Raw genomic sequence first — 25,432 nt, 5'->3', positions numbered from 1 at the left:
GTTCTACTGCTCCTTAGTCACCTCTTCAAAGCAGGAGAACATTGAACAAAGTAAGCAATATTGACTGGGTAAAGTGTTTTCTTGAAGTGGGGTTTTTTCTATTTGCTTTCATTTTTAAAATTATCTATAATGATACAAGGCAATTGTATTTTTATTGTGCCTGAGAATGCAGGTGACACTAAATATTTTGTGGCTACCTAGCTGTGAGATATAATATGTAAACTATAAATGAAGCGTACAGCTCTCACTGCAATTGTTATACAAAGAGTTTTTCCTATGCTTGCACACTGGAGATTCTTTTTCCATGGTGGTATCTTTTAACCATATATGCCATACAGTTTTTTCGTAGCTTAAAGAGAAGGCTGCATCTGTTGGTCTCCCTCTTTTTTTTCTGTCCTGCAATATTAAAATTCTGTCTTCTAGTATTTCCTTAGTTAAGAAAATAGTAGCTCTAGCTACTTAAAGCCTAATACGTATAAAATTATAATTCTACTCTTTGTTTTCTTGATGTATTGACCGGTGTACAACGTTTTCATTTCATTCTTATTGTCTTTACATATTATACTCTTATAAGTAAGCTAGGAGATACTACATTCATTGGAGTGATTGTTGCATTTCTGGTGTATTTCATTCATACAACGTGAATGTCTGTACTGGTTTTTTTTATCATAATTTCAATAGGGAGAAGAAAATAGATCTTATAAAGGTCAACAAGAATTTCATCGGAAATGATTCAAGAAATGTCAGCAAAACTGATTTTAAGTGTAGGAATTGGTTAGATTTTGACACATACTATTACATATTTTTATGTATTTTAAATTTGTCACTTCTGAATAATTGATCCTGAATATGGGAGATATTTAGCACATTTAATAACTTATAAAAATGCATTTTTTAAGAAGACAGATTTGAACCTGCATTGTCTTCTTATTTTTGATGTTGCTGAACTACAATTCCTAGTATTCCTTTCCATTGATTAAGATTGCTACGACATATTTCAATAATATCTCAAGGACTATTAGTATTGATTTTACTGAAATCACTGAAGTTTGTTTATTTGATCACTAGATGTATATATTACCTTAACTCCAAAATTAGGATATGTTTTGTATTTTTAAATTTATGCTAAATAGTATAATGTACATGGCCCACCTTAATACATAATTCCATAGCTAGTTTTGTAATTTTTTAAATTTTGTTAAAAATATACAGCCATAATATGTTGCACTGGGATAAGAACTAATGAGTAGACTTTTCAAAAATACAATATTTAGGAAGAATAGAGGCTGTTTTAATAGAAAAGCAGCTAATTTTGTTTGAATCTATGTGAAACAGTAAAAAAACCCTCTAATAGGGAATATAGTTGTATGCAAAAGTTTTAGGCATCCCCAAACTTTGGTACCAACCTTATTCATTCACTACTTCATTACTTCATCATCTATACTATTTAGGGCTTGAAAGGTAGCAGTGAGAGCTTTGCATTCTGTTTAAAACAAGTTGGTGCCTAGTATGGTGCTTTAAGCACAAATGTTCACATCTTTCTCTAGACCAACATAATTTCTTGAGTTTTATAACAACTAGGTTTTCAGACTAGATTCAGGCATCTACATGTAGAGGATATTACTGTAGTCAAGCCTGTACTTTACCAACTTGTGTACCATAGTTTAAAGATAATTATCTTCTAGATAGGAATGTAGCTGGCATATGAACCAAAGAAGATAAAACACATTGCTGAGAAATCAGAAAGAGATTTGGATCAAAAAATACTCTCTATGCATATCTATTCCACTTGGCAGAATGTAATACTATTCTGGACAGGCAGATAAACACCAGTCAACCCTTCCAATTAATCCAGATAAGGTACATGACCAGATTGTTGTAGGGCAACATCAAAGGAACCTTGCAAGTCTGGAAGTACAAATCTCCCACTGTGCCTTTTTAACAGCCTAGCCAATTATGGGGGTCCTTCCTAAGTTTTTTTTCTCTGGTTATTAAGCAACTGTTGGCTTCTCTTCCTCTTGTCTGATCATTTCCTGGGCAGAATCTTTTCTTCATCGCACATAAATTATACCACCTCTGTAAAATAATACATCACTAAAAGCACCTTTGCCTTTCTGATTTCAGTTTCAATTTATTATCCCTAACCCAGACCATTACTGATTGCAGGACTAATAGTTGTTATAGCCACATCATTTCTTGGAGAGTCATAGACATAGATTTGTGTGGTCCTTGGTGCTTTCTGAGTTCATTTGTTTTCATGCAGGTGTTTCATTACCAAATTAGGTAACATCTTCAGTGCTAGAAGGGATGGGGTTTGCTCTCATTTTATATATTAGTGGTTTGCCCTGTCAAAGTTGGTGGAAGTGGCCTTGGTAATTCATTGATTAGGCTATTGTTCACTGTTAGCTTCTTTGTCTAAGTTGGTGGTTTCTTGATTGGTATATTGTTTACTTCTTGATTGTTGATCTGCTCATTTTGGTATTGATACTGATGAAGGAGGTGTTTTGGTCGTTTTGTTTCCTTTTTGGTTTTTTGAATGTCATGTAGATGTTGTTTATCTCTATGTGCCTGTCAATGGTCAATTTATCTGAGTGCCAGATTTCCAGGAATTCTCTAGTATTTTTGGACTTGGTTTGGTCTAGGATCCTCACAATTTCCCAGTTGAAACAATGGTTACATCTGTCCATATGCTGTGAAATTAAGGAGTATTAGCTTTCATTTTGAGGAGCAACTATCTTCAAGTTAAAGGCACTAGAAATCTACTTAAGAGATGGGAAAGGTACCTCTTATTCCCAAATCTCACAGCAAGTCTGAAAGATACTAGAGTTGTTGGTATGAAAATTCACTTAGAGGTCAAAAAGAACCAGCAGAACCATGTTCTCTCTGTTGATTTTCCAGACAATGATCTATCAAGCTGACAAAGGAATTTCAACCCTGCATCCTACTTTGAAATGGGTCAGAATGATTTGCTTTCTCCAGACTGTCTGCAGTTGACAGGTCACTATAATTATCCGTCTTTGAATGATCTAGTCAAGCTTCTTAAGAAGTCTAAAAAAATATTTAGCTATCTTCCCTCTGGCACACTTTTTTATATCTAGCCTCAGTATTTAATACATTTATAAATTCCTTCCTGTTTTAGCATTGCTCATTTTCTTGAAATTTGATTCCCAACACTACTCCATTATGAATCTTCCAGGCATGTCTTACCTGCTTACCTCAGGACCGCTGTAGCCAGGCCTCCCATGCCCCTACACCTGTTGTGCTGCCGCCCGACTTCTGCAGCTCCTTGCAGCAGGAGGCTGCATTCGCTCGCAGCAGGACACCACGTGGCACATTGCACCAGTGCCACTGCTTGCAGCAGGATTCCATGTGGCTTGTTGCACCGTGGTGTGCATGAGCAGCGGCACTGGCATGACAGGTGATGTGGCATCCTGCCACAAGCGGTGGTACTGGTGCAACACACCACTCGTCCTCCTGCCACGAGTGGGGGCATCAGTGCAACACACCATATGGTGTCCTGCTGCAAACGGTGGCACCAGCGTGATGCTCCTGCCACAATAAGAAGTCAGGCTTCAGTGCGACAGATGTTGGGGTGTGGGAGGCCTGGCTCCAGCAGTCCTGAGGTAAGTGGGTAAGTGTATGAGGCAGCTCCAACCCACCCAGCCTTGCCTTAGCTTGATTTTTATGTGTGTGCCTTGTCCCACTTTGTACAACCAGACGGTGAGGTGGAGTGGGTGGAGTCTGAACTGGGGCTTATTTTGGGAGGGGGTAGGGCTTATATTAGGGGCATACGTAAAAATGAAGCTAGGGCTTATTTTTGGGATAGGTTTATTTTTGGGGAAACATAGTAATAGGTCCTCTGTATTTTACATGTTCTTCACAGAAGTTCTTTTATCTTTGATATTTATTTATTTTATTTTATTTTATTTTATTACATTTATATACCGCCCTTTCCCTGAGGACTCAGGGCGGTTTACAGGGAATTAAAAACCAAAAATACAAAAGTTAAAACCAGTTTAAAAAAGATTAAATTTAACCCTGTGCAACTAAAACCCCAGTTAAAATAAATTAATCCTCAGCCTGGGCCAGAGAGCTCGAAGAGCCAGGTCTTCAGGCCCTGGCGGAATGAACGGAGGTCGGGGGCAGTCCTCAGCTCCACTGGCAGCTGGTTCCAGAGGGCAGGCGCCCCCACTGAGAAGGCCCTATCCCTAGGCGTTACCCGCCAGCAATCTCTTACCGGTGGGACAAATATTCTTTTGTAAACTTCAGAAATACAATGTGATGAGTGAAATATTTGAATTAAGTTGAATAATTACATTATATTTTATTTGTTTTGTCTTGGTTTTCAGTAAATATTTACATTTTTGTAATTTTAATACATTAATTCACTGCTAATTAATGGAGAGAAAGGGTATGTTGGATATGGTCATTTCTTTAAAGGAAGAGATTTGCCATTTGTAATATATCTTAAATCTAACTTTATTTATTCATATGATTTTTATCCCACCTATATTTTATAAATAACTCTGGGGAGCCAACACATAATATTACTTCCTCCTCCTTTTTTCCCCACAACAACCCTCTGAGGTAGGTTGGGCTGAAAGAGCACATCTGGTCCAAAGAAACTCAGCTGGCTTTCATGCCTAAAGTGGGACTAAAACTCAGTCTCCTGGTTTCTAGGCCAGCACCTTAACCACTGCATTAGACTGGCTCTCTTCATTCTTTTTATTCTTTATTCCTTGAAAATCAGGCATTAACTATGGCTAGAGGTTTCTGTTGGCTGCATAAATTGGCCCTTTCAAATGTTCTGTCCATCACTAGAGATTCTATAGATAGAAAGCTGCAGTAATTTTTTTAAAAAAATTCCTTAAATCCAAATGTAAATTAGAAACGAGAACAGTAATACACTGAATCTCATTGTGTACTTAGCTACAGGATTTTCAGATAATAATTTTACCACAGTTGCCATAGAATGAGTACGTTCAACCTTGACAGAAGGTATCAGGACATTTACATGCATAACAAACATGTAATGTGAACATGAAGTGTTCATGAATACAAGAAGTGCAGCCTGAGAAGATATCCAGTGCACTCTGCAATGTCCCTTTGCTCTCTGCCAAACTCCCCTCCCCATTTTTTTCCTTTGTACTATCTTGTGATGATCAAACAGCTTTTTTAAATCAAAGTGTTTTAATTCAGTTGTTTAGAAATAGGACAAGAAGCAATTAGTGGGAGCTCGTCAGATTTTCATATTCTTAGGTTAAAAAGACCCGCCACTATTTTTTCTTGTTTAAGAAGAAAGAAAAAATACAATTATACAATACCTTTGGAATTTTGGTTGGCAGCAAATTATTTTGAAAATAATGAAAACTAATCAGAATAGTCCACTCTTGCAGTGGGGCCATTTACATGTGGTGCACTTACTGGAGAGACCTTCATATGATAGTTGTGCATCCCTACTTTAGCCTGTGTCTTGATATCAGAGGTTTTATCAGAAAACTTCCCAGTAAATATAAAGACAATTAGGAATGGCTGGAAGAAGAAGAAAAATAGAAATAATTTCTTGAAGCAAAATTGTAAGCTTAAATAAGTGGAAGTTTATCAATGAAGATGAAGTTGGTAATGATAATAGCATTTTTGTCATCTCCTTTTTTCCTTATGTGATTATTTTTCGAGTAATGATAAGCTTCTGCAATTTCAGTAAGGCGTACTATCACTCCTCTACAGTATCTTAATTGATATTGCATTATTTTACTTATTAGATTTTATCCCATCTTTATTACTTTATAAATAACGTAAGGCAGCAAACCTACATAACACTCCTTCCTCCACCTGTTTTCTCCACAATAACAACCCTGTGAGGTGGGTTGAGCTGAAAGTGTGACTGGCCCAAAGGCATCCAGCTTGGCTTTCATGCCTAAATTCACAGTCTCCTGATTTCTAGGGCAGCATCTTGACCTCTACACCGAACTGACTCTCAATTGTATTGTAATTATAGTGCAGTGTAGTTTAGTGTTTTGACCATTGCAACATCCCCATGGTCACATGATCAAAATTCAGACACTTGGCAACTGACTCATATTTATGGTGGTTGCAGTGTCCCATAATGATGTTATGATCTGGTCTGCATTCTGCCTTAGTGTCACAAGTTGTCCATCCTAGATTTTAGAGATAGTGTTAGAACAACTTCATCTAGAAATAATTTTATTAAGTTGATGGAAGTTGTGTAGTAACATAGCAGCCCAAACAGTGAAACTGGTGGGTATACTGGCATAATAAATGCTTGACTATTTGAATAGTATTGCAGTTTTATTAAATTTAACGCCAAGAAACAGTATTTTGTTTTTATTCTTTTGTTAAATGTTTTCATAGGAACATTTCGTCAGTCTGGATGATCCAGCATTGGAAGTTGGGCAGCACGCTCTGCTTAAACAAGAGCAAACTAAGATCACTTGGTTTCAGAGGCAAGCGGAAGAATTCCTCCATGAAGTCTTTTATCGAAAAGGTTGGACTTAATAAAAAAGGAAATATTTAATGTAATGGTTGGATAAAATTATTTGATCACAGAGATTTAATCTCTAAATAAATTGGTAGTTCCTGACCATGTTTTTGTCTGTCTCAACCTTCAATCCTGCCTTTCATCTTATCCTTCACAAAGTCTTAGGGGAACACATACTTTTTTGACCGAACCAAAGTACTTCAGTAGTTTTGCTTTTTCTTTGTTTTCAAATTACTTCCTTTGTGTTTCACTTAAGATAAAGCATACTTAGATAACCCATAGAATATTTACAGCACTTGAATATAGCATTTGAATATAGTTACTGCATTTCTGTTCATTTTTCCACATTGCTTAGTTCATTAATTAAAAGCAATGGATAAGCAGACATTTGGGAACAGGAAGAAAGGAATAGGTAAAGTAATTCTTGCTTAATGGCCACTTATGCAGCGACCAATCAAAGTTACAACAACACTGAATGAAGAGGAGTTATGGGTCCTCATAGTTACAGCTGTTGCAGCATTCCCATGGTCACATGATTACGATTTGGGTGTTCAGTAAACAGCTTGTAAGTACAAAGTTACAGCATCCCATAATTACCATTTGCAACCTTCACTGCTGTCTTCCAACAAGCTTAGTCAATGGGATACTGTCAGGAGGTTCCAAATGACAGTGTTGCAACTGCGGGATGCTGTGACTGTGCAGGATCGCCTAACAACAACTGAAACTGCTGCAACTACCATCATAAGTTGGCATGGTCTCATGACATTGCACCTTATGACTAGGTTGCTCAGTGAGACAGTTCCTGGTCTCAATTACTATAAGTTAGCAAAGATTACTTGTATTTCCAAGTTCTGCTTATGTTAATGGGAGAAGTTGAAATATATACTGTATTTAAAATCCATCTTACTTGTTTTCTGATAAACTCCTAGTAGTATTTTCAAGCCTTTGGCAGGATAGAATGAAACCTGTCTTTGGTGCTGGTGTTGCTGCTGTATTTTTATCAAATATATATCATGTATATATTTTCATTTTTGTTTTATTTAACTATAATTTTTGTTGTACAGAGTTGGAATTCATAAATGTATATAATAAAAACAGTAAACAATAAAACACTGAAAATAATGGGATTGTTAAATGATCGCTTTGGCAAAATTGTGACATAAACCTGCCTATCAGGTAGTAGCACTAATGAATGATGCTCTCAAATGTTAGATTAATAAGAAAAACAATTTGTAGGTTTACAAGTAGCCCTTCACTTATGACCATAATGGAGCCCAGAATTTATGTCATATAGCATGATAGTCATAAGTCGAGGCACCTCGTAAATCACCCAATTTTATGACATTTTTTACGGCACCCATTAAGTGAATGTGAAATTTGTAAAGAAAATCCCTTGTTCGCAATGGGTATTTTATGCTGAAAACTGCAAGTAAATGCCCATTTCTTTAAAAAAAACATTGTAAATCACGGTTACTTGACCACAGGAGTTGCAAATGGCTATAAATGCAGACCGTTTGCCAAGCACTCAAAATGCAATCGTGCGTCTGTCAGAACTTTGAATACGGATCATAAGTATCTTTTGGAGAGGGGAGCATCATAAGTTCGAATGGCTGCTAAGCGACTGGTTGTAGGTTAGGGACTACCTGTATTAGTAACAATAGCTTTTACTTAACGCATTTCAAGTATTCACATCATATATATTATGTCAATTATCTTGGTGACAGCTCATTAAGTAGGCAAGTCTGGCCATTTCAATCCACCAAGCATTTCCAGGATTTTTTCAAAATTTATTTAAAATTTTATTAGAATATATCAGTTTGTCAGAATCTAAAATACAAAGAAAATGAAAATATTGGAAGACTTAAGAGAGGAAAAAGGGAAGAGGAAAAAGTGTGGAGGGTAGAAGGGAGGAAGAAAAAAAGGCGTTGACGTCTGATTCTTTTTAGCTCAGTAGAAGAGAGTAACATTATAAGCTTGTCTTTATGCTTTTACACAATAATATATATGAGCCATTTCTATAACAAGAAACATATCTAATCAGAAAAACCAAAATCAGAGTTTCATTTTTTTTCCATCACAAGCACAAAATCCAGAAGCAATTTCCAAATGGAAACAAAATTAGATATATTCTTTTCTTTGAATAAAGCAGTCAATTTAACCATCTCTACTTTTTTATTTTTTGCTGTGGGAGATAGTTCTTTAACCTTAAAGGGGAAAAACCTTTTTTTAACATTAATTTTAAAACTTTAGATTTTTCTTTAAAATATTTCTAAAATCAATAAATGCTAATACATATTTTTTATTTCTTCCTAACATTCATACTTTAAAATTCAATAATATATTACAAACTTTAGGAATTACTGAAGCATTTTATATATAAAAAACATTTTCAGACTCACTTTATGAACACAAAATACATTAGAGCTTTCTTTCAATTACATATATTAGACTTGTAAAAAATCATCTTAACTCCTATTAACATTAAATTTGAATCACTCCCTCCAGCTTATCCTCATAGAATAAAATCTTTCTTCTCTGGAATGTCTGTCCAAGTCTCTTTTTCTCAAGGAATTCTCAACCTTGTTAATATCCATGAAGAAAAGTCCCAAATTTGCCCTCTTGAGAGTTATATATTTGCTTGGGACAGTATTCCATGCACCTTTCGTGTATAGCCCTGTGGCCACATGACCACGGAAAATTTCTTCAGACAATGCTGGTTCCCTTAGCCAAGAAATGGAGATGAGCACTGTGCCCTAGAATCGGACACAACTAGACAGGGAAACTACCTTGTTTCAGTTGCGCTGAGAGGGTAGTATTTAAGCCATCATTATAATAAAGATTGGTATTAGATTTGTATTCCAAAGTTGCAGTTAAATCCTTTACAGTGTCAGATATTTGTGAAATTGCCTCATGATGTATAGAAATTCCCAGGTCCTTTTGATTATACAGTATCATCTATTGGGACCCCAGAAATGTGTCTTCTCTGTTGCAGTACTAACCTTGTGGAATGAGATTCCTCCTCAGATCCAGGTGCCCCCCACCCTGTTGTCATTCCAAGTGGGTTTTGAAGACCTTCACCCAGGCTTTAGGCTAGGGTAGTTGGAACCCTTTGCAGGATTGGCCAGATTTGCCATATCATTCATGGGCTTTATTTGGATTGCGTATTATTGTTTATTTTTACTCTGAGCCACCTACAGTCAATGGATGTCGGGCACTGTCCAAGTCAAATAAACAATTAAAATATGTCAGTCTTGAGCTGGCATTTTAAAATAATTGAAAATGAATGTAAAAATACTTGGATGTATTTAGATTATGAATCTATAATTCAGGTTTTACATTTTTTTCTGAATATTACTATTTCAAATTTTATGCCTTTTAGATAGTCCTAGGGTCTCAGACCCCAACATTTCCTTAGTGGCCCGCAAGATCATGCAGCGGATGATCCGACAATTTGCTGCTGAATATACCTCAAAAACTAGCTCTACTCAGGACTCCAGTTCGCCCAATAGCACAAAGAACCAAAGCCTGCTGAAAGCATCTCCGGTTGCCTCATCCACTGCAGGTGCAAGAGCTCAAAATCCCGTGCTCAGCAAACTTCTCATGGCTGACCAGGACTCACCCTTGGACCTCACTGTCAGAAAGTCACAGTTGGACCCTACTGAACAAGGTATGCATGACACATCTCTCTAGTTTTTTGCAGGTGATTACAATATGTTAATCATGAATTATTAAATGAATAGAAGAACAAATTATGATTGTGAGATTTGGGATATATCTGCCCCAGCAGATTGACACATTGTACATGAGATTTCAAATCTGCGCTCTCCCCCAAATCTGCAAGTGTGGTGGCTGTATTGGGAAAGCTGTTTCTGCCTTGTCATATTGAACATTGGAAGCACTGAAGGTCTGTATAATGTCAGAGATGAAACCACATTTCAGAATACCAGAACCTCTTCTGAACTTTAGAAATCATGAAATTTTTCATTCTTTATGCTTCTGCAATCCCAATATTTTTCATTTCATGTTGATGGTAGCTATTTGTGTTTATGCAGTAGCTGGCCCCGATCAATATTTGTCTGTAGCTTTGTCTATAATCCTTTTTTTTAAAAAAGCATCATTTTTTATGACAAATTGGGCATGTAAACAATTTTTACTGGTTTATTTATTTATGAAATTTGTATGGTGCCCAAATTCACAACACCTCTTTATTGTGAAACAATTTGGAAGAGTACAAAACAGAAAAACTAATAAAAATCCTAGAAGAGCAAAACACACTTCTTGCACAAGAAGACTTGCACAAGTGGTCTGTTACCTATCTTAGCCCGAGCCCTGAGGAACAGCCGTATCTTCGGGACCATAGATCACTGGGGAGATCTATTGCAGATGGTATGCACTGCAACAGAAAAGATTTAATTCCTGGTCCTATGATGACATTGTTTAATTGATGGAATCCAATGCATGCCAACATTATCAAAATGAGCAGGATTGGCAGACACCAACAGGAGATAGGTGATCCTCCAGATAGTCGGGTGCTATGCCACTGAATAGCTTTGTAGATAATAAGCAGCACCTTGAATTATATTCTGAGGCCTACTTGTAACCAGGGTAGCTCATAAAGCAGAAGGGTTACATGGACTTATTGTGGCATGGCCATAATTCTCCCATGCTGTCACATTCTGAACCAGCTGCAGCTTCCAATTGGTCTTCAGTGGTAGCTCCCCATAGAGTGCATTGAAATAGTCCACATGTCCGGTGATCAAAGTTTGAATGTTCCAAGGCCCTCTTAATCCAGAAACTGGTGCAATTGATGTACAAGTTGAATCTGTGTAAACACTTTCCTGGTCACAGCTATCAACTGCTTTTCCAAATAGGAGCTCTGAGTCTAGAAAGCCTTTTAAATTGCTTGACTAGCAAAGTGCAATGCCATTCAGGACTAAAGATGGAAAGTCTCCTGTTCCACTGATTCAGATACCCACAATTGCTAGGTCTTGCTATGACTCTGCCTGACTCTGTTTCTCCCCATCCATACCTCCAACCTCTTGGCACCATGATCTCTTCCACTGGTCTTATACAGATATAAAAGAAGGGTCTGCATGTCAGAGACTTTGATTCAGTATCATTCCTTCAAGAATAGTCTTGCCAGTATGTATGCTTATAAAAACAAGAAAGCCCACAATCAACTCGCCCTCTATTTTCACTTTGGTCGTAAGGTGCAATGTAGTTGTGCTTTTCAGAATATCTAGACCAGTGATGGCGAACCTTTTAGAGACCGAGTGTCTCTGAGTGCTGCCTCTGGCATGCGTGCCATAGGTTCGCCACCACTGATCCAGACTGAGAAAAGCCTTGCTTAAAATTTCTTAAGAGGTTTCCTACTTATGGTTTCCTACTCCTGGCCTAGTTAAGGAATACTATTGACTGAATAAAAAAACCAGGAAGAAGGAGAAACAGAAAGGGATGAGACATGTGAAGAGCAAGCATTGTAATCCCATATTGTGAAGACTGATAAAAATAAAGACAGGTTTTATTTCCCTGGTATTGGGTTAGATTGAGAGCAAGATGCAAGTGAATGTGCATTGAACTTGAGAAAGGACATAATGAAAAGCTTCCTTTTTATGCTGAGCTTAGGCTGAGGGAGAGAGACAGAGAAGTGGGATTTGTGTTTGTTCTACAATTTACAGTATATCCACCCAATTCTCAGAAACTCTTGAGTAGCTTATAGTAGAAATGTAGTAGACTTATAATTGTATGAATTTATTTTTTTTAATAAAACTGATGTGCCACAGTTTGGGAATACCTTGGTCATACACATTCCTAAATACTTTCCTGAAGTTCTGTGTTTTTATAGCTCTCTGAATATGTTGCAAGGCTTGGATCGTTGCATATCTGGTGATAGGGTGTTCCAAAGCCATTACTGAGAAGTGTTGAACAGAAGTGGTTCTGTTTTTGAGTATTTTTGTGGTTTTTTGCATCCACGAAATTGAGAATGGATTTTTGTGCATGTACTGACACTGTTTTTCAAGGTTTTGTTATCCATTGTTTTGCTATCCATGGATAGGCTGGAATGGAATCCCTACAAGTAATGAGGGCTTTAAAAGGCATTGCTTACTTAGTAGTCACCTACCCGATTTGCAGATGTCAGAGGCAAAGTATGTATTGCTAAGATGATGTGAGTTTCTTTTAACTACCAATTGTTTGAGAAATTATTAAATAAGAACACATTGACAGTAATAAAAATTGTGAGTGTTACTTAGCTATGTAAGAAAAGATCTGCAATAAGCTTCTTCATTAGTGTGCTAAAGATAGTGTGGATGTCACTTAGCAAGCAGCAGTTTTTATCTGAATTGGTTAGAAAATGAAAAGCTTGAATTTTTCCTCTATTTCACAGCAAAACTTGCAAACATAATCTTAGATGAGGACATTTATAACTACAGGAATAGAAGTGTGCATTTTGAGTGGATGTAGATATTCATTACTCAATTATTATTTCCCTCTTATTGCTTCTTTAGAGTTGTTTATCATACTTTTTTTTTACAAAGTTATGCATTTCCTAACAGTTTTTATTCTTAATTTAGCATTCCCAGGAGATTTTCCTTGGAGTTAGTTTAGAGAAGAGTGTTTGACTACCTGGGAAAATCCTAGAAAAAAGAAGCAGTAGGTTTGCAAGCACTTAGAAAGGAGCAATGTGATTACTATAACCATAATTTCATGAAACATAGGCTACGTTAAACAAACCATACTGGGTTGTGTTTTTTTTTAAGAAATTAACTGTCAGTAGACCAAGAGAATGTTATGGATATAATGTACCTTAGATTCCAGTAAAACATTCAGTGAAGTTGATCAGAGCCCCCTTGTTAATAAAATAGAACAATGTGGGATGGGTGGTCCCACTACTAAATGAATTTGCAGTTGATTGAACCCAATGTGTGGCTATTAATTGATATACATCTAGGTGGAGTAAAGTATGCAATAAGATACTTCAGGGTTCTGTCATAGATCAAGTGCTTTTCAAAATATTTATAAATTAGAAGAGGATTTAGTAGTGGTACTCAGAAAATTTATAGATATCACAAATCTGGGGTCAGCGAAGGATTGCCAACACCTCTAAAGACAAACTCAGGATTCAAAAGGATCTTGATAGACTTGAACATTGAACCAACAAAATGCAGTTCAGTAGTAAGAAATGTAGTGTTCTGCATTTAGATAGAAAATGCAAAATGTACAGATACAAGATAAATGGTACCTGGCTTAGCAGTTGTACCTATGAGAAGGACCAGATTGTTCTGCCAACTACAGATTAAACAGGAACTAGCAGCTGCAGCTACCAAGAATGAATTCAGTCTTGGGCTGCATCAACATAAATTCAATGCCAAAATCATAGAAAGTGATAGTTCTGCTCTATGCTGTATCAGACCACTTTGGAATATTGTACCCAGTTTTGATTACCACAATAATAAAAAAAAATGCTGAGAAACTGGAAAGAGTGCAGAAAAGAGCAACATGTTTGGTGAACAGCTTGGAGGGTAAATTATAAGAATGGTTAAAATAATTGACTATATTTAGCTTGAATAAGAAAAGATGAAGAGGAAACATAACAGCAGTATTTCTATATTTGTAGGGCTGTCACAGGGAAAAAATATGGATTTATTCTCCATACTGCCCAAGGGGAGGACAGGAACCAATAAGTGAAACTTTACAGAGATAAGGAGGAATTTCCTGACTGTGAGAGCTGTTACTGGTTTGACAGCCATTTGTCTAAGATGGTCCAAGGATTTCTGCCCTTGGCAAGTCGGCCTAGAACTTCTCCAAGGTTCTTTTTAAACCTATGATTCTATGCTTCTAATTTCATTTGAAAATCATATGGGGAAGAAATGTTTAGCCAGTCTCCATGTCTAAAACCTCAAAATATTTTACACAACTTTCTAGGATATAGCCTGCTAATGTAGAAATTGCACAATTAACATTTTTTGCTAGAAATATTTATAGTAATTGAAAAGCTTTTCACCTTTGCTAGCAAAAATATTGGAAGATTTTGCTTTGGGATTTTTTTTGCTAAATTTAAGAATATGTTATAAACAATATAAATAAAAATAGTTATTGAATGTGAAGTTCAGGAAGACTCAATGAATTGATCCCAGATTAACAAGTTATGTCTTTAATAAGTTTTCAAATATGTGTTTGGTTTCCCCATTTTCAAATTACGCTCATGTTGTTGCAGACGGAGTGCTTGATCTGTCCACTAAGAAAAGTCCTTGTGCAGGCAACGCCTCCTTGAGCCATTCACCTGGCTGCTCTGCTGCTCCTGGGAATGGGTAAGAGAAATTCTTAGTATTTTGCTCACACCTAATACATTGGGATATAATTGAAGTCAACTGCTTGTGATAGGTTGAGTTTTTAACTTTTTGGATTATTAGTTAATTTAGAAAATTTCTTATTTCCAATGTTCAGCTATAAATTCAATGGAAATAATCAGTCTTTCTGTTGAATATAGACATAGGATTTTTTCAGCTTTTAAAGTCTAAATTTATATACAATGATTAACACCCACAGACTTGATGCAAAAGCACTTAGGCCATTATTATGCTTAAAAACCTACCAAGAATTGTGTGAGGTGCTAGTTGTGTGAACCAGTACTTTGACTTGAAGCTGTATAAATTACATAGGTTCTATTTAAAACCTATATACATTTATATTATCATACCAACTCTATAAAATTTATATTATGGTTGCAGTTGTAGCATTCCTATATACAAGTAGTCCTCAAGTTACAACCAAATGACTGTTTGGAGTTACAGTGGCACTGAAAAAAAAAGAGGCTTACGACTGATCCTCCCACTTATGACTGTTGCAGCATCCCCCAATCACATGACCAAAATTATGGCACTTGGCAATGATTACTGTGTCATAAGGTCACGTGATTACCATTTGCAACCTTCCCAACTAGTTTCTAACAAGCAAAATCAATAGGGGAAGCCAGATCCATTTAACAACTGCATGATTCACTTAACAACTATGTGATTTACTTAACAAACTGCAGTTTCGCTTAACAACTATGGCTAAAAAGGTTGTAAAATCTGACACGACTCATTTAACAATCGCCTTGCTTAGCAACAGAAATTCTGGTCCTAATTGTGGTCTTAAGTCAAGAACTTTCTCTATAGATCATTTACAGAGGTACTAATATGCCTGCATATGAACTGTGCTTAGAGGGCCTGCTGCAATTTTTAGAGGATCTTCAGATAAGTTTCCTGCCATCATCATTGGAGTAGTGGGTACTGCTTTTCATAATTAATATGACTACTGCAAAGTTTTCATGTAGAAAACAGTGATCTGGACTGAAAACAGTAATAATAATAACACTTAGTTTAACTGCCAATGAAAAACTTGTTGAGATGAAACATGTCAGTGAGGTTAAATCACCTCTTATAGGAGGTTTAATTGGTTTTATTGCACACTGCAAAGAAATAATCCTTGTAGTCCCTTTCAACTCTGTAATTCTTTTGAGTTTGAGGTAGATAGCTCCTTAATAGCTATCTACAACCATGTTATTGATGGTTCTGTCAATTTGGGTTAGTAGGCCTCTGAAAGCTCTGCAGACTGCTATAAGAGACTGTATGAATAACTGAGCCAGGCTTCATTTTTCAATAGACTGAAATGTTAATAGCTGATAGTTTCAATAATTTAATAGAAACCAATCAAGAATGCTTAATATTAATGAACACAGTGTTTGAACAAGAGTGCCAAAGCAAACTAGTAGGTGAAGAATTGTACAAAATTTGTTAAGATATGGGCAAAGAGGAGAAATAAACCATTATTATAACAGTACTGTCACCACACTAGTTTCTTATGATTCATTAGGTCAAGGTAGATTTATAATTACTTGTATTGGGGATGTTTTCAAAATAAAATATTGAATAAAAGCACTTATGATACTATTCTAACTTCTATATTGGGAAAGACTTCTCTAGAAAAAGCTTGTAGAGTCTTGTCAGTTCTGAATTCTTAGCTTAGTCACTTAGAAGTAAAGAGATACAGGATGGCATTGTAAGGGCTATAGTAGATACAAGAATAAGGATAGACTACATAAAAATATTTTCTTCGGGCTTAGTTTAGCCATGGAAATACGTTGTTATAATTAGTTGGACTTCTACATAAAACAGCATTGTTTGCAGCCACCAATTTTAATTGCAAAATGAAATATTTAAATCGCTGATTACATGGATTCTTTATTTAGCCCTGTGATCTCTAGGCTCCTAAAACCCCAAAGTTTCTTAAAGAGGAATATCTACTGTATCTGTTCATTTTCTGAACAATTTAGCATAATTTCTGCAGTTTGTTTTAAACATTGCATACCACGTGAAAAGTTGAAGATCATCTTCAAAAGATCAGCATATTTTGCTGTGTCTTATGTAAAGAAGTTGGCATTAAGAGTTGTTGAACAGTACTGTTTGCCTATGTTAATGCTTGTACTGTTAAGCTTAATGCCACTGAACATTTGTCTTCTTAATTAATGTTCCCTGGACAATGGTTCATTGTTATCAGACTAGTAGAAATATTCAGCATATGTTAAATGTCTATCAGAAATATAAACCACGGGGCTGTTTTGTTCAGAAACATGATTAATGCCTGTTATCAAAACAACATTTTAAATTTGGGTTCTAATATTGAAAACAGATACCTAAAGGATTAGAATCCCTAAAATATTTTTAAATACGTTCTTTGTCCATTCCATGCTCTCAGAACTTTCCAGTTGTAAAATGGGAAAACATGTATTATGATTGTCCTAATGCAGTGGTGGCGAACCTATGCCACGCGTGCCAGAGGCAGCACTCGGAGCCCTTTCTGTGGGCACATGCGCCATGCCCCGGAGATGGCAACTGTCCCTCTTCAACCAGCCGTCTGATAACTCGCCAAGGTCTCCGATACATCCCAGCATGGCTGATTTCCCTCCCCCCCATCCCTTCCCTCCTGGCCTCGCATGCTCTCCCAGGCACAACCCACTGCATCGCTTCCTCAGCTGTCGGCCGACCATCCAGCTCAGAAGTGGCTTCTTTGAACTGCTGGTGGTGGGCTGCGGAGCCCCAGAATGCGCTGGTTGAGGGGCCAGCAGGCTGTGGCTGCTGTCAGACACCGTCAGCCCCCATGCGTTTGCTGGCTTCTGTGTGCGGGGGCCAATGGTGTCAGGCAGCCGCCGCCCCGGCCCTTGCCTTGCCCCATGGCAATGGCACCCCTGCCCTGCCTCACCTCACTCCGCAGGAGGAGCTTCCTGCCTACCGCCCCACCTGCCAGAGACCCCCTGGATCTCCCCCAACCCTCCCCATCCCCCACAGGCATCCCTTTGGGGAGACATTAAGGTGACCACACCCACCTTGGCCATACCCACCCAATCTGCCATGGCCACCCAATCTGCCATGACCACCACAGCCACGCTCACCCAGTGGGCCACGCCCACCCGGCACCCGGCGATAAATAAGTGGGGTTTGGGTTGCACTTTGGACACTTGGTCTCTAAAAGGTTCGCCATCACTGTCCTAATGGAAAACACAAAGTAGAATGTGTTACATATGGTTTGGGGGGACTATTTATTAGAATACACTGTAAATAATCTACATATTGTAATAGTCTGTTTAAACTGGATAAAATTAAAATAGATTAATTCCTAATCTGTTGAATTAGTAAAGTTGGAAGGTGCCTAGACTGCTGAGTACTGTAGTTTTGAAATAGAAACTGTTTCTTTATGACTTGGCATAAATAAAAAAAATAAGACTAATGTTTTTGTAACTCATGATGTCATTTTTAAAAAAATAAATGAAGTCTGGACATTAGTACTAAATTTGTGAACTCTTCATTATTTTTGCTTTTGTGTTTAATGGAAAGAAAAATTATTCGAGTTCTGCTGAACAGTTTTGATGCTGCAGCAATTAGCATGTATAGTGTGAGTCCATATCGTCCAGAGCTTTCACTTTTTATAAAAAGTGCAGATGGCTGGTGTGTATGAGTGTGTGTTGAACTTGCTGCAATTTGTCACTTGGCTTACTCTTTTATTACTGTACTTGTTTAGTGGTAACGTCACACTAGTAATACAGTCGTGAATAGAGTCTGGTGATTATTCTTTTCTAATCTATAATTAAGATGCTATTTTCAGACACTTGCGCGAAGTCTTTTCTGCTCCAAGATTTTGTGAACCCAACCAAAGACCAGCTGACAGGTTTCATTTTTCTTTGCCCAAAAAGCTTCCCTTTGTTTTTCTTTTGTTTTTGAACATTTTAAAAAACTGACTGCTGAGACTTTAAAAAAAATAAAACAACAAAAGTGATGTTACCCAAGCAAGGCCTTCTAATAAAGGAGTGGCCCCCTCACCCATTCCTCCCTACCTGTGCAAGTCCTGCTCACCTCAGTTTCCTTCCATCCAATTAGGCGACCTGGGAGACCCAGCCAGCACCATGCAGAGGGACTTCGGAGTGGTGATGGGGTACCCCCAAGAAGCTGGCAGGATGGAACGAGGGAAGGGTCTGGCCACTCCACATCTCTCAAAGTTCCATTGGCTCGATCACTGCAGATAAGTGAAGAACTGCTGAGCAGAAACCAGCATGCTACCGCTGCCAGCCATGGGCCATCTGGGTTGCAGAATCACGGACAGCACATGATACTATCCAGGGAGGCTTCTTGGGCAAAACCACACTACGAATTCAACTTTACCCGAATGAAATTCAGGGGAAATGGTGCACTCCACAACATCAGTGACCTTCCTTTTCTTACAGAAAACTCTGCTTTTCAAAAAATGGCACTTCAAACTAAACAGGATGGGAAAAAGGACATGAGCCATTCAACTCCTGTGGATTTAAAGATACCACAAGTTCGAGGCATGGACCTTTCATGGGAATCCCGTTCTGGTGACCAGTATAGCTATAGCTCTTTGGTGGGTTCACAAACGGAGAGCGCGCTTAGTAAAAAGTTAAGGGCTATCCTTCCGAAACAAAATAGGAGGAGCTTGCTGGATCCTGGACCAGATTCCTGGGGCTCAGATGCTGAGCAATCTACCTCTGGACAGCCATATTCCACCTCTGATCAGGAGGGTGATCCTGGCTCTAAGCAACCTCGGAAGAAAAGAGGCAGATACAGACAATACAACAGTGAGATATTGGAGGAAGCGATTTCTGTGGTGATGAATGGGAAAATGAGCGTTTCCAAAGCTCAGAGTATTTATGGGATTCCCCACAGCACCCTGGAGTATAAAGTGAAAGAGAGGCTGGGCACTTTGAAAAACCCTCCAAAGAAAAAAATGAAATTAATGCGTTCGGAGGGACAGGATGTCTCTGTAAAGCTTGAGATAGATCCCCAGGGAGAGGCAGCACACAGTGCAAATGAGTCAAAGGACGATTAGGGATGTTGTAGAGTGCCAATTACATACTAAACTGGGTGAGCACTATGGCATTGTTCAACTCCAACTGTGTGTACCTAACTCCTCTTCAGTCACTGAGTGCAGAACCATTGCAATTCAGCAGAGACTTGTGAGGGCACAGGGGGAAAGGGTGCTCTGAATGTTGCATATTTGTAAATTTTCTGGCTCAGTATGGCTTAGAGCCTTTTGTGTTTTGTTTTGTTTTTTGGCCTTTTGCATGTTTCTCTAATATTTTATAGAGAATTGAGTTACCTCACAAAAAATGCAGACATGGAAGTGGACTGCTTGCCTCTTGAGCCTGCATGGACTTTCAGTTATTTTACTGGGTTTGCTTTTTCATATGGCCTTTTAAATAATAATAATAATAATCCCTTTCTTGAGCTCTTAATACCAGACTTTGAAAACAATACTGGATTACACTTAGATTTTCTCTTTTTGTTCCCTTAGATCCAGTTGGTTGGAAAGAATTTTTTAAAATAATAATTGGACTGTTGGAATTCAGAGATTTGGGGCTGGTTTTGTTATTAGATCTAATAGGAGCCATTATATTTTAAATTGGGAGGTTTTGTTTTAACTGTTTGCAATTTACTTAGTGCTCACCTGGTGAGGCAGGTGGGAATGGGACAGGGGGATCTTTACATGCGTACACTACCTGCAAAATGCTTTGGTTAATTTCTTTGGAACACTACTTTCATTGTAATTTTGTTCATTCTTTTATAAAGGTGAGGGTTGGACTTGCCTGTTTGAGGATGTAGCCTTATCTCAACAAACTCCTTGTATTCTAGGAGAATCAGGGTACACTGAATGATATACTAGGGTATTCCTCATTTTAACAAGAATATGGTTTTTGTGACCAATATGCTTTTCGTAGATTTGATCCTGAGTTCACTAGACTGTGTGTTTCCAACAATTAGTTAAAACATACCTTTCTGGGGGTCAGAAATACATATAACAGTTTACTGTATTCTTGGGCAAACAAACAAAAACCCTTGTAAATTCACTAATTTCTAAATATTACAACCTCAGTAGTCTGACTAAATAGTTGTATAAATGAAGGATCTATCTTATAATGTTCAGGGAAGAAATTTTTACAAATTTTAATAAAACCTAAGATCAGATCATTCTGGTCTGGTTTAGGCTGAGCATCTTATCTAGCTATAACGCTGTCAGGGTTGAACACCCAATGGGTGTTTCCTTTTTAAATACTAAAGTTGCCAGTAACAGGAAATGTTCTTGCATCTCCTGACATTTTGTTTTTGTTTTATCCACTATTGATTTAATAGTGGAGTAGCACACACATAGGTAGATCATCAGAAGCACTCCTAATCCACTATTCAGCCTTTTTAGTTAGCATCTTTTCATTCTTATATTTTAAGCTTTAAGTAAAGCTTTCTGGATCTGCAGCTTCACTGAATTAGACTTGGAACGGTTCTTCAGGTAGAGAGATAATTTGATCATAGCTGTGCAAAAGATTGATAGGACTCCATTCTGCTTTGCACAACCAAAAGAGGCAATGGAATTTGTATGTAAGATGACATTAAGCACTGTTCATGGTTAGTTTTCATCCTGATGACTGAAAGTGGATGCTATGATTCATAGGAAGATGACCTAAATAACCCCAATGACTGCTGCTTGAATTTGGAGCAATTAGTTGTGGGCCTTCTTGATTTGTTGATTGAATACAGTGGATTGCTGGGAAGCAGAGGTTAGGCACACCATTGCTGTCATGTTAAATATGCACTTCTCATTCTTGAGAGAGATTGGGCTTCTAGCCCATATATGCTTTGTACTACTGTTAATGTACTTTTTTTTTAAATTTGCTTAATGTATTTCCATACTCAAAAAGCAGAGTTCCTTAGCTGTCCTAGATGCCATCTCAGTACAGACATCTGTTTAAAGCCCTGTAGTAGTATAGAAACTCTGCAATATAATCCAGTTTCACTGGAGATTGCAATAAAAATGCACTGTTTTAAATTTGTGGTTTCATCTGCTATTGAAAGTGTGGGGGAGGGTTTGCTGCAAGCGAGAAGTGTAACACTTGCATAGACTTTAGCTGTCTGAGGTTTAACCTTTTGTGACTGTTTTTATTTAAGTGATGTATGAATTGAGTTCCGTAAAATTTATTATTGTATTTGGTGTGCTCATTTTACTTACTTAATATGTTCAATTTGTATCATTAAGTGGATGACAATCGTGCAGCAGAAAAATGGTGTGCCTACCCTTTAATGCTGCAGTTTAGAAGAGAACTAATTGTATGTCATTTCAGACCATAGGTTGAGAACTGTAAATAGATAGTGATAGTTGTGTATTCTTATTGCTTTGGTTAGAAAATGAATTAAACAACCAAACAATTTTCTCAGATTTAAATCCTGGGACCTGAAGATTGTAAGATTCTTATCTACAAAGCTTTGAAATGTAACACTTATTATCTGTGATCACTTTCTATTCAGGTAAAAAAAAAACCAGAAGCTTTGGAACAACCATATTTCCTCAAAAGGTCTCTGTTTTTAAAAAAGAAAAAGAAAAGAAAAAGTAGGTTATTTTTAAAGCACTAATTGCATTACTTTGGTAATTGCAATATAAAATAGCCATTATTGTTTTGTGAAGCATGTTTAAAATTAGTTGTCCCTTTTTAAAATTTCAGAAGCCTCTCAAAAATAAACAAAACGCTGCTGAATATTCAAAAGATATAAATATATCTATATTTTATCTTATTGTAGGTTTTGTAAACTTAGTCGTAATATTCAGGTGCACCTTTTTAATGTTAAACTTTTGTTATAAGATTTCATCTTACTGGTTTTTTTCCAAGGTGGTTCATCCTGTGGCTGTATCTTGCTTTAGATCCCTAAGTGGTCCATTAAAGTCAGACTGCTCTAGTAGGCGCCTTTGGTGTAGCTTTGAGTAGTATTTCGGAGCATTTCGCCTGTAGAAAAAAATGGAATCAGTGTTTTACCCATTAGCATGTTCAATTTTCTGCTGAACAGACACTTGCATGACCAAAATCCCAACTGATCATAGTTTGAAGTGGGAAAATGTGGTTTGCTACTGTCTTCGTAAGAAAACCTTTGTTTCTTAACATTTCTAATAACTGGACATTCTTGTAAACTTTTGCAAGAAATGTTTGCCTTGTTTTCCTTGCTGATTTTCATGCAGGTTAAGGAATAGCCAAGTGCAATGCTTCAGAAGTTAAGTCTGTAGGAGGAAAATTGGGGCATTTTTACCATGTATGTTTAACCTACAACCAGAATTTTTGTAGAAATATGGCATATCTGTTGATGGTGTTGTTTGCACCTGCACAACAGAAAGAAACTGTGAACATCATTTATGGCAGCCTCTGCTTTTAGAGACAGTGTATAAAGGGTGAGTTCTCCCTTTACTCCCAGCCCAGAAGATTAATGACTGTGTGTGTGGATTTGAGAGAGAGAGAGAGAGAGAGAGAGAGAGTGAGTATGTGAGTGTGTAAAAAAATGTTTAAAATCAAGTTTTCTATTGTACTGGAATTTAGATGTTGGTTAGTGACCTTTTGCTGCAGCAGGTTATACAGATGACTAAGGCTTAGTGTTGTAGGGGTACAAGTGTGGAGTTAATTATTGTACAGTTCTGTGGAACAAGCCCAGTGTGTAGAAAATGTACCAGTTTTTTTACTTGGATCTGTAAAATATAAAATTTCCTGAAAAATCTGGAGATCTGATGAGCAATTAGTTCACTATCAGCTATTTTAGGACCTCACTTCCAGTGCCCCAGGCCTCTTCATAATTATCAAGAATTCAAGTTATAGAATTTAGACTGAGGTCTTACTTTTAATTATCCAAGTGAAATAATCCCCAAATTGATTAATTAGGAGCATTTCAAGATCCTACACTTGCATCTCTCCAAATGCACCAAGAATAAATCAATATTTCTTGAGAATTCAAAGGCTGCTCTCAACTGCCTAACAAAAAGCCTAGATTGTATGTATTTTTAAATATGTTTTGAAACAAATCTGAATAACTTCTAATATTGTTATAGAAATACAATGTTTCTTTTAAAGAAGAGAGCAGTATGGGACTGTTTTCTTTGTAATATTTGATCTTGAATATTGTCAAGTATAAGCAGTTGAAGGAACTTGATTTTAAGCAGATACAATATTTAGTCAAAACTTCTAATCCAATACATTTTGGATTAAATGCTTATAAATATTGTGAGTTTTTTAGAGGTGAAAAGAGTTACGGCACATAGGCAGATGGGGAAGCACATTTACCACTCTCTTCTCCTATTTAGAAGCACCTTGCTAGAGCTCTAGAAATTTAAGTCATCTCCTTCAGTCCAAAGGTGGAAAGATTAATATGCTAGATGAGATTGCCTGAAAGATTTAGGCAGCCTTCAGAAGAACAGTTTGCAATGTAAACAATTGAGATAAGACTTCATTTGCTTTCTTCTTTGTAGTTTTGAAAGATTTCTGTTCTCTCTCCCTCTCTTTCCTTCCTCCTTCCCCTTTTGATAACTTGAATTTGCTGACTGCATATTTCGATACTTGCATTTGGTGTTATTGTCAGACTTTGTTTAGAAACTCTACCACGCTTCTTCATATTTACATTTAGAGATACCGTAATCATATATTTTCAATCCATACTTACTATTTTACTTCTCATTAAATAAACAACAGGTTAATAATTTACATGCATTTTAACAGTAGAGGATCTCTTAACAGGACAAAATTGCTGAGTAATATGATAGGTGAATAATTGGTAAATTATTTTGTCAGTGGTTCTCAAATTAACTTGTGAAACACAGATAGTTCCTAAGCAGTTTAAGAAATGAAAAGAAATGGGTTCAGTAGCGGAGATTCTGGTTCACTTGAGACATAATTATTTTTTATCATTCACCTTATCAACAAGTTTTAGCTTTCTACTACAAAAGAGGAAAATGCAGTAGCAGTATCAATTATTATAACACTTTACATTACACTGGGCACATAGGAAAGAATGTGGAACAAGTTGATCAGGAATCATCACTAAATCAGAAGTGATCTTTGGAGTTAAAAGGAATGGAATTAAAAGAGTTGATTATGCAGCTCTTGGATATAGAACTTTTGCTTATTTTTTAAATAATACATCGCAGAATATCTAGCCATGAGTTGAAATTTAATAAATAGGTTTTCTGCCAAGTATAAAATTATGCAATTATAATTTAAACAGAAGTAATAGGCAAAGTTTTATTTCCTTTCATTTGCAGATAATATTATGTAGACAGAAGATCCTTACTCAAGATACTATAGTAAGAAACTATTAGCCATTGCATGCTTTCTCTGATGGATAACTGGATTTTTTACCTTTTGTATATCAGTAGCATTCTGGATAGGACAGAAGTATTTGGATTTTGTCTTGAAAGCATTCATTATATTTTCTTCAAGAAGTTACCATCCTGCTCATAACACTCCCATTGATTATTTTACTAAGATTACAATATCTTTCTCTCATGTTAGCACAACATATATTAAGAATCCTTGATAAGTAAAAACTAGTTGAGGGTAACAAATTTATAAAAAAATTGATG

The 25,432-nt window shown here is 36.9% G+C and overlaps 1 protein-coding gene across 4 annotated transcripts in view; it reads left to right on the top strand.

Annotated features, from left to right (window-relative positions):
- LCOR (ligand dependent nuclear receptor corepressor) overlaps positions 1 to 25,432 on the top strand; it is a 70,558-nt gene that overhangs the window by 25,521 nt on the left and 19,605 nt on the right. Inside the window, exons 5-10 of one of the 4 annotated variants that reach the window (XM_081328950.1) lie at positions 2,899 to 2,997; positions 6,373 to 6,505; positions 9,879 to 10,166; positions 14,715 to 14,808; positions 18,913 to 19,358; positions 22,348 to 22,429. In XM_081328950.1, the coding sequence (XP_081185076.1) occupies positions 9,929 to 10,166; positions 14,715 to 14,808; positions 18,913 to 19,358; positions 22,348 to 22,429 (860 nt within the window). In that variant the 5' untranslated portion in view covers positions 2,899 to 2,997; positions 6,373 to 6,505; positions 9,879 to 9,928. Of the gene's footprint in view, positions 1 to 2,898; positions 2,998 to 6,372; positions 6,506 to 9,878; positions 10,167 to 12,635; positions 12,646 to 14,714; positions 14,809 to 18,912; positions 19,359 to 22,347; positions 22,430 to 25,432 lie in introns of those variants that run through there. The other 3 variants (XM_081328951.1, XM_081328952.1, XM_081328953.1) reach the window with 3 other exon arrangements.

The sequence above is a fragment of the Vipera berus genome, assembly GCF_964194415.1.
Source record: "Vipera berus genome assembly, chromosome: 5".
Classification (NCBI taxonomy): Eukaryota; Metazoa; Chordata; class Lepidosauria; order Squamata; family Viperidae; genus Vipera; species Vipera berus.
The sequence above is the reverse complement of the archived record's forward strand: the minus strand, read 5'-3'. Positions and strand labels throughout refer to the sequence as shown.